Consider the following 13,762-nt stretch of genomic DNA (forward strand, 5'->3'; position numbering starts at 1 on the left):
AAGAGGGGTAGAGAGAGAGAGAGAGAGAGAGAGAGAGAGAGAGAGAGAGACATGTGCGGATGATGGATGTGTGTGGTAGCATGCAGACGCAGATGCAGACGCATTTGGTCTTGGGGGAGGCGAGAGGAGCGCCGAGAGAGAGGTGCAGCGCAGACGGGTAACTAATTATGCAGGCGTGGGTTGTTGGTGTGAGGAGGAGAGGGGGGGGAGACAGTCAGCCGTAAGCTGAGAGGGAAGAGGGAGGAGGAAATGTCGCGCAGAGAACTGCGACCGGCAATGTAACTCCCTGTGTAACGAATCTTGCATTTGTTGCACGTCCGGAACCTATTGGGCACGACACGGGACTAATAGACTAAGTACTTGCCGATTATATTGGCGATGACGGGCGACGACAGCACCACCGGCAAGGCCGCTCCGGCCGCCGCGGGCGGGGACGACCAGGTGCCGCAGGGCGGGCCGGCCCAACAGGAGATGTTCCCGCTCACGGACGTGTCGCGCGAGGGCGGCATCGAGGCATTGCTGGACAGTCAGATGTTGGAGGTCGATGTAAGTTGATCTTAGTAATTACAACCAATCAATTTTACCGCGATCATGCTGCTTCGCGGCCAGCTCCTCGCAGTGCATGTACATCCGTGATCTCTCCACTGACATCTCTTCAGGACCGTCTTTGGGATGGAGACTCTGCTGTCGGTGGTCTGACGAACGTGTAAGTCACAAGAGAGGGAAGTGGTTGATACCCTTCACCACCAAGCAGTCGAGTTGACTCTGTGACGAGGTCATCTACCATAAGCCTTTCGTCCAGCCTCTATGAGCACATCCAAGAGAACGGCCGGACGTATCACCGCTACAAAGAAGGCAGTGAGTTTTCCCTATATTTACACGATTACACAATCTAGAGGATGTGATACTGAGCTGCATGTGTTTCAGAGTATCCACTGCCGAACGATGAGGTGAGTTTTCACAACAAGTACTAGGAGTTGTCTGAGTCTAGACTCATGAGATTCTGCTTCAACACACACAGCTCGAGCAAGACCGATTAGGTGAGGAAACAAAAGTCGATTCGCAAACTTCTCATGTCCTAGTAGTCACTGACAACCAAACAGACTTTCAACACAAGCTGTATCGTCTGAGTCTTGACAACAGGCTCTATGCTGCTCCAATAGGAGACAACCCAAGGAACGTGTTAGACGTAGCGACTGGAACAGGCATATGGGCCATCGAATTTGGTGAGCGAAGAAATTGCTCTCAGTACATTTGAGGCTTCGAATGCAGACCTAACTTGGTCCAGCTCAGGAGCATCCAGGCTCGCACGTTGTCGGAACAGACCTCTCGCCTATCCAGCCGACATGGTGTGTACATTTACCCCAGATCATCCAGGGAACACATCATCCCTGATGTTTTTGGTCACCAGGGAACAGCTCTTCTAACAGTAGCAGCAGCGCCCCCTCCAACGTGACCTTCGAGATCTGCGACGCAGAGGACGAGTGGTCCTTCCCGCAAAAGTTCGACTTCGTCCACATGCGCGCCGTCGTCACCTGCTTCCGCGACCCCAAGGCCGTCTTCGCGCAGGCCCGCGACGCCCTGCAGCCGGGCGGCTACCTCCAGCTGCGGGACCCCATCATGCCCTTCAAGTTCCACACGCCCCCGCCCGAGGACTGCGCCCTCGTGCGCTGGAACGGCCTCTTGCGCGAGGCGACGGCGCGCATCGGCCGCCGCTGGGACAACGCGCAGCACTACGCCCGGTGGCTGCGCGAGCTGGGCTTCGTCGACGTCAGGGAGCACGAGGAGGCCATACCGCTGAGTCCGTGGGCCAAGAGCAGACGCCTCAAGTATCTTTCTCTGTGGCTGCAGCACGACATGGTCAGCGGGCTCGAGGGCATGAGCATGGCTCTCTTCACTCGCGTCCTCGGCTGGGAGGGAGCCAAGGTAAAAGAGTTCGTGGAGGAGGTCAAGAAGGATATCTGCAACCCAAGTATCCACGCTTACGGCGCCGGGTGAGTAGTACACTTCCTCCTGCCTAGTTGCACAACTGCGGTTGCCTCGTGCCGCCTCGTCCTGGCTGTACTAACAATTGCAAGTGTTCTGGTTTGGGGCAGAAAGCCTCTCGAGGGCGAGGTCATGACAGAGCCAAAGCATTCGGCAGAATCATCCGGTTGAGTTGTCAAGTTGAGTTGTCAAGTTGAGTTGGGATGTGTTTGGGTTCGTATATAACACCGACGAAATGTAAATGAGACCTTGAGATGCGTATATAGTCTACTGAGCCTCATTGAGAGCCAAAGTTCATATCCATGTTGTCAGATCCGTCATCTGCCCAGCTCATAGTCATTGTCGCCCACAGGTCATGGAACACCGCGGGTTGGCCAGTTGGAGGATTCGCGGATTTCTCATCCGAGGCCGCTGGCATTACCATGCTTGGATCCACGAAAGTCTCGTCCCAGACTTGAAAGTACTGATCTAGACTGCCGTCTAGAACAGGACAGCCTTTCATGGTGCGGTCCAGGTTGGCGGACGAGATAGGCTGGGCGCTGGGAGGCGCTGCCATAAGAAGCTCCATGCGCTTTTGAAACTTGCGCCTGACGACTTCAAGGATGACCTGGCTTGCGGATCGAACGTCGGCAGTTCGAGCTGTAGTGGGCGTGAGGCTCTGATGACCGGCGGAGCCCTCATCATCTTGACACAGTCGTGACAAGTAGTACTCGAAGTTCACTCTCTGCCGGAAAGCAGTGGCATTCCATTGCGGGCATTTCTCCAGCGGGAACGACAAGCGAAAGCAGAGTATGATGGAACAGATGAGCCGGCCCCAGTCCAAGCTACAGAAGTTCCCAAACTCAGACAGCGGCAGTGATACACAGCGGTCTAGAAACTGTTGAAGAGGTGATACTGCTTGTACCAACCTCTGAACATCGATCACCTCGACGACACCCGACGCGGATCTGGGCGTCGGAAACTTAAGTAGTGGCGCTCCGTAGAGAAAAGTCTCAGTGAAAAGTCTGCACAATGTCAAGGTCACTGGGAAATTATCTTAGCCGACCGCAGACTTGTTCATTGCCGAGATGTCAACTGACCTGTGGATGATACTTCTCTGGATATTTTGCCTGTCCATTCCCGTATCTGAGACTCCATACCCTTGACCAGTAGCTTGATTTGATACTCATCCTGAGAGGCATCCTTTTCAAGTTTTCGGAGCCCCATCACGCCCTCGTTCATATGCTGGAAGCGGATCATCCATGTAAATGCCCTGTCGCTTGGAAGTAGAGCGGCATTCTCGAGCATTTCACAGCAGGCAGCTGTCCAAGGAGTGAAGGGCATTGAAGTTTGCTTGGACCACATATTGGCTCTACTGCGTGAGAATTATCAGAACGAAGGTCTCAGCGATCAAGCCTTGAAGACTGCGTTGAATCTACTCACCCCGAAACAAGGTAGAAACAACCCAGGTAGGCTCTGAGACCACGGGACCGTTCTTCATCTATTGTGGGTTGGACAAACTGATCTTCCTCTGGTTGCTGGTCTAGCTCCAAGTCATGGACAATGTCGGTGGCCATTCTCAGATATTGAGTTAACTGTTTGCTCCTAGGGCGTAGATGAAATGGATACCTAGGTAATGAGTATCGTTAGTAGTGTGCCCTGCCCTGTCTTGTTGCTGGCTGAAATGCGGCCAGACACGGGCCGCAACATACCATGCGCAGTAAATTAGCAAGCCAAGTAAGAGGTCTAGCGTGCGCTCCCCACCGGCAACAAATTTCAGAGCCAGAATCTTGCGAAACTCTTCGTCGTAGAGACTGTGCCCTTGAAGCGACTTGGACCCAGTGGCTGAAGCAAGAATGGCAAGGAGCTCGAATGGGCGATCCTTCGCCAGTGAGGCAACATCAGCGTCCTCTGGCAGGCTGATAAGAGGAAAGTATGGCTGCATCTTTCGAAAAGCCTCTAGTAATTGAGTGGCTGATTCGATGTTAAACTGCGGCTGACCTGTAAAGCTTGATATAGGTCGCGTGGAATTGGACGACGACGGGGTCGCCGCACTTGACGTTGAATGCAATAAGGATCCAGCATATGGGCAGCTATCGGCAGAATCCTTAGGAAGAAGATCGTCGATGTACTGCTCATGCGCCTCGCGCAAGGAGTCGTAAATGTCATTTGGGTCTTCTTCCATGGCCAGCGGGATGTCAATCGTAAACGTCTTGGGCGGTGCAGGTGGCGGTGGCACGACTGGCGTCGCCGACAGTTTATTCCTGGACGACACACTTTAAGTTATGGACTCGACAAAGCAACACCTGGAAGCCTCACTGTTTGGACTGTCTGGGTCTCCGGGTTCTGGGACCGGTCTTGAAGAAGCACTCTCTCTTTGACTCGAGGCATCTGGAAACGGTCAGCCACTTGAGCTTGCCAAGAGGCCACTTTGTGGGAACACTGAATGACAATACCTTTGACAGATTCCCAGCTGGCTGCTGGCTATACATTTCACCTTGGACGCCCTGCAAGCCTCACACGCATTCGTGACTCGAGGCTTGCTATCTGGCTGTTGCGCCGACGGCGTTGAAGTGCCACTGGACATATTGACCAGATTTCAACGTCGGAAGAAGGTTTACATAGAAATGGCCTGTTCGCCCATGGAAAGACTTGAATGGGGATCAGAGAATGGGGACAGGATAAAAATTGTACGACCCTGCATTGATGTAAGTCAGCCCGAGATGTTGGGCGGAGCTGGTGAGGCAGTTGCGGAGGAGGTCCCACTTTGACACTCTTAACCTCCGATGGCAGTCGGAAGGAGCGTAAATCGCAGGGGTGCCGTGTGGGGCGGATATCAAAGCACCCTGATTGGCTCACGCCAATCGAAATCTTTATTCAGTGAGTTGAGACCATATGAGATGAGACTTCAAGACTGTCAAACAGATTCTCATCGGACAACAGCGTTGAAACCCCGGCATAGATTACAATCAGACCCAAAACGAAAAGCCACGGCCAATCTAATGAGATCTTCTAATTGAGCTATCCCATTGAGTCCCGCGGGGTCAAAAAACAGCGCGCTCACTCAGGGGATGAGCTGGGCAAGCACACGAGAACCATGATACCGTCCTGAGGCCATTGACGCACCTTGTTCCCCCCTGGAGCCTCGACTTGTTTTCTCTTCTCTCCATACACGATGGCTTCCATGTTAAACTCAATACCGGCCGTGGCGACAACAACCGCCAAAGCCGTGGCCGAGTTCGTGCCCCGTGCCGTCTACGAGGCCTCCCCGAGCATCACCCGCTCCTACTTCCTGGGCCACCACCACGCCGCCCTCGAGCGCATGCGCCGCATCTTGTCCAACGTCGGCGTCGTCATCGAGTGCCGCGACTTCCGCGTCCCGCTCACCTCGTGGAACCCGCTGCTCGAGCAGACGCTGTCGGCCTCCTCGGACCGCGCCCACATCATCGTCTACACGAAGCGCGACCTGGGCCCCGCCAGGCAGGACGGCGGCGGCGCCATCGTCAACCGCCTCGCCGACTTCCACCGCGCCGAGGGCCGCGCCGCCGCCTCGGCCGTGCTCTTCCTCGGCGACGGCGCCGACGGCGAGGCCGCCGGCGGGCGGCGCCGGCTGCTCGAGGCGCTGCGCCGCACGGCCCGCGACCGCGACTCGCTGACGGGCACGCGCGCGCTCGTCGTCGGCATGCCCAACGCCGGCAAGTCGACGCTGCTGAACCGCCTGCGCGCGAGCGGCATGGGCAAGGCCAAGGCGGCGCGCACGGGCGCCCAGCCGGGCGTCACGCGCAAGCTCGGCACGCCCGTGCGCGTCATGCCCGCCGACGACGAGCTCGGCGAGGGCGTCTTCGTCGTCGACACGCCCGGCGTCTTCGTCCCCTACGTCGGCGACCCGGAGAGCATGCTCAAGCTCGCGCTCGTCGGCTGCGTGCGCGACGGCATCGTGCCCTTCGTCACCGTCGCCGACTACCTGCTCTTCCACCTGAACCGGCGGGACCCGGCCCTGTACGCCCGGTACGCCGCGCAGCCGACCAACGACGTGCACGAGTTCCTGCGCGGCGTGGCCGCGAGGACCGGCAGGCTGGCCAAGGGTGGAGACCCGGACCTCGAAGCCGCCGCGCAGTGGATCGTCGGCGAGTGGAGGCAGGGCAACCTGGGCAGGTTCATCCTGGACGAGGTCACGCCCGAGACCATTGCCCAAGCGCGACGGACGGCGGCGGAGCCTCCTTTGAGCATGAATCAGGCGCGCAAGAAGGAGAAAGAGGCCAGGAAAGCCAGGCAGGCTGCGAAGCGCGTCGCGAACTAGCCGTCCGTGATGTGTAAGCCTGGGAAAGCCACTTCTCAAAGGTCGTGGCATCGTGAAATCCACAACTCTCTGTATTTATACTAGTACTTTAAACCAGATACCCTGTATAACCTCATGTAAATAAATAAGCTATGATCTCCTCCATGACTCCCTGATAGAAATGCACTTTCAAACACCTGAGGGTATTCTCAATTCAAAGTACACTGAAGTTACTGAAAGTTTCGCTGCCCGCATCGGGCCCATCCAAAAATTACTGAACAAAGCCACTCTTGCAAGTCTTGACCTGACTAGTCCGTGTTAAAGTGTAATAAACCATACCGTGAAACGCCTTGAAATGCCCATAACCGTGAAATTGCCATGGTGTTTGTTATTCCATGGAAGCCGTCCAGACCAAGCCCCAAACCGCCATTGGGACACAAATGCCAAGTTCTCTCTGACTGAGGACTCAGGCGACAAATTGGTTCTGCCAGTGGACGAGATCCCTAGTAAGATAATCCATCATTTCCACGCAGGAAAGTTCTTTAAACTCCTTCGTTGGCTTGTCGCCATTCTCTGTGCCTTTGTTGCCTGCAAGCTTCTTCGGCGACGACGTACCGCCATTGACAACTATCGAAGGCGCATCAGTGCTCACTGGGGCGTCGTCTTTGGAGCCAGCGGGGCTCGCATGGGCTTGCGCTGGCGAGGCCTCTCCAGCCAGCTCTAGTTGTGTCCTCGAGATATAGTCGAACATGGCCGTTGCTCGTCTTTTCATTTCGCTCATCGTTACCCTGCTGTTCATACCTCCCTTCGACCTTGATGATTTGCTATGCTCGCCCCCTCCAGTCCTTGTGTTACCAGAGTTGGGCGTGTCCTGAACGTCTCTCGATTGGGAGCGGGCTGGCGAGCCGTCGTCTCGATCCTTGGTATACTGATTGCGGCCTTTCTTCTTGTGCGTCGGTCGTCCTCCCTTTGATTTCGATACTGCCATGGGCACGGCAGACGCTGGTGGGGTATCCGGAGTGGCCTGGTGAGAAGAGACTGGAGCCTCGGGCTGTTGTACAGGTTCGGGAGCCGGGGGCGGCGGGGGGTTCGTTGGGGCGCGAGCAGCCAAAGGGAGTTCCTCGGAGGGGTCTGAGTCTGTATCCTGGTGAGCTTCAGGGGGCTTCACAAGGATCGTGGGTTGTATACCATCGGCTCGGCGGCGCTCGGCACGTCCTTTGCGCTTGTTGGCGGCTTCTGCACGTTGCCTTTCCTTTTCGGCCTTTTCGGATTTCTCTCTCTGGGTTCGCGCTGCCGCAGCGACGGAATTCCGGGATTTCTTGGAGGCTCCGTTTCGTGAACCGGCCTGGTCGTCAGATTCGTCTCCTTCCGGTTGCTTGTCTGGTTGAGGCGAGGGCGATCGAGAGCTTGTGCGCTGTCGTTTGGGAGCGGCCTCAAGTTTCCTACTTGAATCGACATTGTCAGTCACACCGTATTAGCTTGTGCACAAGAACAAACACATACTCTTCACTGCCGCTCCTCCCTCTTTTTGTCCTTCTTGTCGCAACTTCCGCTCCGTCAGTGCTGTTGTCTTCCCTGCTGGCCTCAATTGCCCGTCGCAATTGCTCTTCTTCATCGTAGGCGGCATCCCTGCTATTCATGGTCGATCGTCGCTTTGAGCTCTGACTTGCAGCAGATGCCTTGCTATTCCGCGTCTCCTTTCCTTTGGGCGACCGGGTGCCCTCTTTGACCAGAGACACGGCTCTTGAATTGCGCTCGAGGGGAAGGTAAAGGGAAAACCGCCGTCTGTAAACTCTTGCGTTAGTGAGGAACTTCTCAATGTCCAAGTGCGATCTGCGGCGAATACATCCGACCAAGACCCGTGGTAGTGTGATTCACAGCGCCGTCGGCTTCAGCGATGGCTCAAGAAGCCCTCGCCGAGGGGGTTGGTGATGATCAGAAGGGACGCAGGCTGGAGAATAATGCTCACCCGAGGCTTGTCTTGAATATACGATGGAAGTCTTCCCGACATTCTTCACAGAAATACTCCTCAGGGAGAGTGTCGTCATTGCTCAGACCGACACAGGCGCCATGCTGCCAAACATGACAAACGTCGCATTGTACAAAGAATCCTGCAAGATCTTCGGTTATCTCAGTTGGGAAGACGGCCTCAAGGTCGATTCCCTCCTTGGCGACGCGTTTGAGGTCCTCGAGCGAGGGCGGGCCGGGGTAGTCCTCGTGACCGCAGATGCACCGGACGGCCTCGTCGTCCTCTTGAATGTCGTCAGCCCCGTTTGTTGCCATTTCGTTGTCGTCTGGGTTCGTAGCTTTATTCTCGCGGTCCTCGTTGTTTGATCGCGTACGGCGGGGTCGGAGAAGGTGGTCGTCGGAGGCTTCGATGAGATCGTCGGGGGGCTCGGAGGAGAGCGAGCCTGTGGGTGTGCTCTTTTGAGGGGATCCGGATTTGTTCAGCGATCTTGTAGTGCGCTCTGCTCGTCCCGATATGCTAGATGTGGTAGAAGACTGCTGTGATTGCGAATGGGCTCGCGCTCGAGAAGACCGCCGTGGATCGGGTGCTGCCATTTCTCGCAGCTAACGCCGCCACAGTCGAAGGTTGGGGGTGGAGGGGTGGGCGATCGTGAGGAAGGGGATCGAGCTCTGGCAACGCGGCAATTGATCAATTACCGGCTGACCCGATAGAGCTGACAAGTTGAGCTGCCCGTCGAACGATGCTCTGGCAAGGAAGAGGAGTTGGTGAGGCGAGATGGTGGTGCGGAGAGTCGAGGGAGCTGGCGGGCCGCAAACAAAGATTTTCGAAGAGTGCGACAGACGGGGGAACAGCAGTGAGGAAGGCTGTTCGCAAAAGACGCAAAACTGGCAGCACCAAAGACAGAACCAAGAGGGAGACAGGCGTGTATGTCGAGAGCAGTCGAGAGAGAGGGGGTAGGAGAAAGAGGGTGGTGGGAGGAGAGCGATGGAAGGGAAAGCGACTGAATGTGCGGAAAAAGAGCAGCACCAAGCAACAAGCACCACCGCCCGCCCGCTGGCAGCCGATCCCTACTGTACCTCCGTAGCAATTGCGTCGGGGCCCTGCAAGAACAAGAACGTGCCTCGCTACTCCACTTACGCGCCCGCCCCCGAACCAGCGAGCTACCTAGGTAGGTACTTGGGATTTGGCAGCCAATGGCTGGCCGTCCAAGGTACCTCCATCGTGGATATCTTACTGGCGGCCAATGATGTGGGCTTGCTGTTGTTTCTTAGTGGACGCAGGCTCCTCCAGCCTCTCCAACTACAAGTAACAAGTGCCACCAAGGGCCCTCTCTGTTCTCAGCCAGTGCGGGGGACGCTGACTCTGTGAGAGGAAAAGGCAGATATTTGATGTAAAATGACCAACCCTGGCCGAGTCACCGCTCAAACATTGCCGACATACCTCCAGGACTGGCTTCGAGAGTGAGTGCGATTGTCTGCGACATGGTGTCAACCTCGATGGCCGGTTCATTTTTTGCTTGAGTGGTGCGACTTTGGAGTCATTCGCTACATATATGTAGGTAGTTACTTGGATACTCAAGTAGTGGACTCGAGGAGCGGGATGCACATTATCCTCGTGACCTCCTTTGATGATTGCTTGCTTCGACCCTAGATGCCTATTATTTTGCTCCCTACCTAGCATGGCTGTTTCCTCTGAAACGGCCGCCAACGGCGACGAATGTCGCATTGGAAACCAGCCTTTTGAGAGCTTGGATGCTCTCCCAAGCAGGGCTTAAGTTAATGATGGTAAAGTAGGTAGGTAGAGTACCAGACTTCGAATATGGGAAGTCGCTTATGTAAGAATGCCAATTCACCTTGGCCCTGGAAACTCCACTCTCTGTGACCAGCACCTCCTAACCACACAGAACGACCTTACCGTATCAAATGCTGGCTCGTTAGCAATCAAACTGTCCCTCACAATCAAACTCATCGACCGAACCGGACCTCCTTTCCAGTCTTGTCGCCAGTCGAGATTTGCCCTTGCTTTCGGCTACCCGAGCTTTCGCCCTGTTTGGCTATTCGTCTTGTCTCATTATTGTCACAGGAAGCAGAAACCAACTGCCTTGAAGAATAATCGATTTATCAGCGCCCCCGGTCGGGCTTCATTGACGGGTTCAGAAAGGTGGGTTGTGGCCAGCAAATCTCCAAGGCAAGCTTGCTTAAAGAGCCTGCACCATTGCTGCGATTCCAGGTGTCGAGGAGCTGTTTCTTCGTTCTGTATTTCGGAACAGAGGAACCTCCCGAAACGTGACAGCAGCTTGCCGGACACCATCACTGCATTCCCCTGATAACTGGACAGTGTGTTTCTGACGCTCCTCGGGTAGGAAAGGAGGCGCCGTTCTCGAACGGAACAATCGACCACGTACCGACCCAGACCATTCTCACCTGAAAATTACTGAACTGCTACCGACCTGAGCTTGTGGTCGTCATCTTGTCTGAAAAAGCCATTTCGTTCTGGCGTCGACAAACCTGACGTTATGTGATGGGTATGTCGGGACAATTCCTCCTCTTTATTGAGCCCACCCTTCACCCTGCCCTCAACACTTCGTCACTACTATCTCTTCCCTGCCCTAGATCAACAACAACCGGCCCGCTCCGTAGGGGATGAATCCGTCACCATGGTGTTTCCGGAGCTCGTTGCGCCCGCTCTCGGCGGGACTGGCCTTTGGCTCTCCACCTTCATCGAGACCGTGCCTCTCTTTCTCCTCTCACTAGGCCTTTTTCTGGTCCTCGAGCTAATCCGCCGGCGACTCTTTCAAGCAATAGGCTACCCGGAAATTATGTCAGCCGATACTGTAACAAATCCCTTCCCCGAGCGACCCATCCGTCCCTTGCCCAAGCGGCGACTTCGAGAACGCCTATCTCCCGATGTTGCCGATGCGATTGAGTACCCACCCCTGCCGTCCTCAACAACTCCGCTCTTCAGCTATTCTTGTGCTTCGAAGGATGAAGACCTCGAGTCAACGGGCATAGCTAGCCGGGAACGCGGAGCGGTCAGCGTTGAGGGTGGCTATGTCGCACGCAGCATCGAGAGTGACGGCGATGATGCAAGCGGTAGAAGAACACTCGTTGCTCGTTCATCCTGGAGAGCAACGGCGCGATCACGCCAAGCCCCAAGACAGGATGCATCTCGTGCTCAGAACGCTCAACCACCACCTTCGACCGACTCTTCTGCGGACGGCTATGATTCGTTTGAGAACACGAACAACAAAAAGAAGCGCAAGATACCGACCACCGGGGACTTGTCTCTAAACGGAAGCCACGGCATGAACGACGGTGCCGTGGCTTCCAGCCCGACGAGCGACTTCCATGGTGATGGATCAGGCGTGGCGACAGCGTACCACGGATCTGGTGGATTTATCTCAAGTTCGCCAGGTATATCTGGACCAGGAAGAGGCAGGTATGGGCGGAGCAGGACCGGCAGGAGCCCTCTTCGTGCTTTGTCCGATGCCAGCAACAACTGGGCAGGCAGGGGCGGCAAGTTCCGCCCTTCACAATGGGCAATGCAAACAGGTAAGCGTTTGCAGTCATCTTTTGTCTACTTGACTTCCCATGTTCCCTCTTGAGGTCTTTCTCGTAAAGACCTCTTTGGAAACATCAACTTGTCTTGCAACCTTCTTTTTTTTTTTTTTTTTTTGTATATGTCCAATTCTTAACAAATCATTCTGTAGGAGAGAATTCTGGTATCATCTCAAACGCCATCGCCAATGCTGAGAAGCTCCCATCGCAGCATGGTCAAGAGAATGTCAGCCTCCTTCAACAACGCCAATTAAGCACCAAGTCCAGTCCTGCTTCTACCCAATTCACCTTTACCTGCGACTCCCAGGTTCCAGGCAATCTCACCTGGCCTGGACCAGAGCACGGAACGGGCCTTCCGCCAACCCATGCAGCTGAGCCACAGTGGGTGCAGGACCGTTTAGTCGGCAAGGACATGGCTCCAGCACGCACGTCAGGGCCCAATAACATGGGTCAACAAGCCCCCAAGCAAGGAACAGGAAAGAAGAAGTCACGAAGGAAGCTCATGAACGAACTGCAGAGGCAAGCGCAGGACCGACAACGAGAGCAGGCTATGAAAAACTACGAGTCACCGCCAAAAGATGGAGAAGACCTCTACGTCTGCCCCTATTGCGAGTTCGAGATGCTCATCGGCCACAAGCCTCGAGCTTTACTCTACGACTTCGAGATGAAGGAGAGAAAGAAGCGTCTGGAGGAGGAACGAAGGCGCCGACTGTTGGATAAGGCCAAGGCTAGAGGCCGCAAGGGCAGGAAGGCCAAGTCGGCCGGCAAAACCAGTGGCGTCACCGATGCCCAGTCTTCTGCCGGTCAGCAAGCTCCCCCGATGCAGCCAAGCCACAGTCAGGACACCCGCAGTGAAGGTGACGAAGAGGAGGAATATGTCGACGGCAGTGAGGATAGATCTGGCGACGCGCCACAGCCTGGCGTAACAACGGATCTGGGACAAAACACTGCACTTGCCGAGCGTTCGGCGAAGGACGACGGAGGGGGTCATCCTGGAGGTGGTACTGGAGGGGAACCAGGTACCACCTGAGCGTTTTGGCGAGCATCGGAATGCGAATGCCGTGTGTTTTCCACTGGCAAGAAGCCCGTCCGACCAGCGCCTTGATCTCTCCAGCCTCGCGTCTGTTGCACTTTTCGTCCATTCTCATCCGGATATTCTGGTCAGCGACCATAATCCGCACCATCCCCCCCTTTTCAAATTAGCATCACCACTCTGCATGTGGTCTGGAGAATTCAAGGGTCGCCTTGTATAGCCTCTCGAGATCACCAAAGCATCCTACATCCCCTGCACAGCATCAGCGTAGCACAGCCCCGAACGTCAGCGGCCCCATCGCAGTCTTATTGAGAACCGAGTCTTCTCGAGATCTCTATTGGACGCGCACGGCACTCTTTGGCGTAATGAAGTTCTCTGGAAACAGTGGATAGAACGAGTCAGGTCACAGCATAGGCTAGCGTGCCTCGGTACTGTACCCGGTATTAGAAAGACCAAATACAGTCAAATTGATACTATGCCTGCGTTTGACTAGTGAAAACATAATCAGCATGCCGCCACGGCTGTGTCCATTTATCGGCAGTGCTTCTTTTCGTGGCTGGATTGACGGGGCGCTGGGATTGCCCTCAATGTGTGCTTGTAAACGGTGTAGTGGATTCCGCGCGTTTTGGACAAGTACCTACCTATGACGTAACTAGCCGAATGATGGCCGAAGGCCGTATCTCCAGTCCAAACTCTGTCCAGACCACTGCCATGAGAGGTGGGCACATTTTCAGCTCACATCTCCCTTGTATTCAACCTAGTTATTTGGGCCCTTGAGTAGTGTGGCAGGCAGCCATCAAATTTGTGAGCTCTCCCAGAGTAATTGCTTCGCAATCTCAGTCATTGGAGGCGAGAGAATCCAAGAGGCCTCTCCTTGACTGACCTGACTGTCCAAGACTAACAACGGAATAGTCGCGACACGATGGCGGTAGTTTAATTACACTTGCAAAAACAATAGT

At 55.3% G+C, this 13,762-nt stretch overlaps 5 protein-coding genes across 5 annotated transcripts; 3 read left to right on the forward strand and 2 right to left on the reverse strand.

Annotated features, from left to right (window-relative positions):
• Window positions 1-378: 378 nt before the first annotated feature.
• Window positions 379-2,157, forward strand: E0L32_011319 (uncharacterized protein; the record flags this gene model as incomplete). Its single annotated transcript, XM_031134035.1, has 9 exons — window positions 379-546; window positions 660-706; window positions 803-858; window positions 928-950; window positions 1,022-1,040; window positions 1,104-1,226; window positions 1,289-1,349; window positions 1,437-1,994; window positions 2,079-2,157. 9 exons carry the CDS (start codon window positions 379-381, stop codon window positions 2,155-2,157), a joined length of 1,134 nt encoding a protein of 377 aa, XP_031000713.1.
• Window positions 2,158-2,263: 106 nt separating this feature from the next.
• E0L32_011320 (uncharacterized protein) lies at window positions 2,264-4,150 on the reverse strand (the record flags this gene model as incomplete). The annotated part of the gene is made up of 4 exons (XM_031134036.1): window positions 2,264-3,009; window positions 3,066-3,340; window positions 3,409-3,594; window positions 3,678-4,150. 4 exons carry the CDS (start codon window positions 4,148-4,150, stop codon window positions 2,264-2,266), a joined length of 1,680 nt encoding a protein of 559 aa, XP_031000714.1.
• Window positions 4,151-5,140: 990 nt separating this feature from the next.
• Window positions 5,141-6,265, forward strand: E0L32_011321 (uncharacterized protein; the record flags this gene model as incomplete). Its single annotated transcript, XM_031134037.1, has 1 exon — window positions 5,141-6,265. One exon carries the CDS (start codon window positions 5,141-5,143, stop codon window positions 6,263-6,265), a length of 1,125 nt encoding a protein of 374 aa, XP_031000715.1.
• A 445-nt stretch (window positions 6,266-6,710) lies between these two features.
• On the reverse strand, window positions 6,711-8,806 carry E0L32_011322 (uncharacterized protein; the record flags this gene model as incomplete). Its single annotated transcript, XM_031134039.1, has 3 exons — window positions 6,711-7,689; window positions 7,748-8,029; window positions 8,214-8,806. 3 exons carry the CDS (start codon window positions 8,804-8,806, stop codon window positions 6,711-6,713), a joined length of 1,854 nt encoding a protein of 617 aa, XP_031000716.1.
• A 2,063-nt stretch (window positions 8,807-10,869) lies between these two features.
• On the forward strand, window positions 10,870-12,800 carry E0L32_011323 (uncharacterized protein; the record flags this gene model as incomplete). The annotated part of the gene is made up of 2 exons (XM_031134040.1): window positions 10,870-11,764; window positions 11,923-12,800. The coding sequence occupies 2 exons, from the start codon at window positions 10,870-10,872 to the stop codon at window positions 12,798-12,800; spliced, it is 1,773 nt and encodes a 590-aa protein (XP_031000717.1).
• Between the last annotated feature and the right edge of the window lie 962 nt (window positions 12,801-13,762).

Source organism: Thyridium curvatum (assembly GCF_004353045.1).
Source record: "Thyridium curvatum strain D216 chromosome Unknown NODE_103_length_128479_cov_82.219210, whole genome shotgun sequence".
NCBI classification, from domain to species: domain Eukaryota; kingdom Fungi; phylum Ascomycota; class Sordariomycetes; order Thyridiales; family Thyridiaceae; genus Thyridium; species Thyridium curvatum.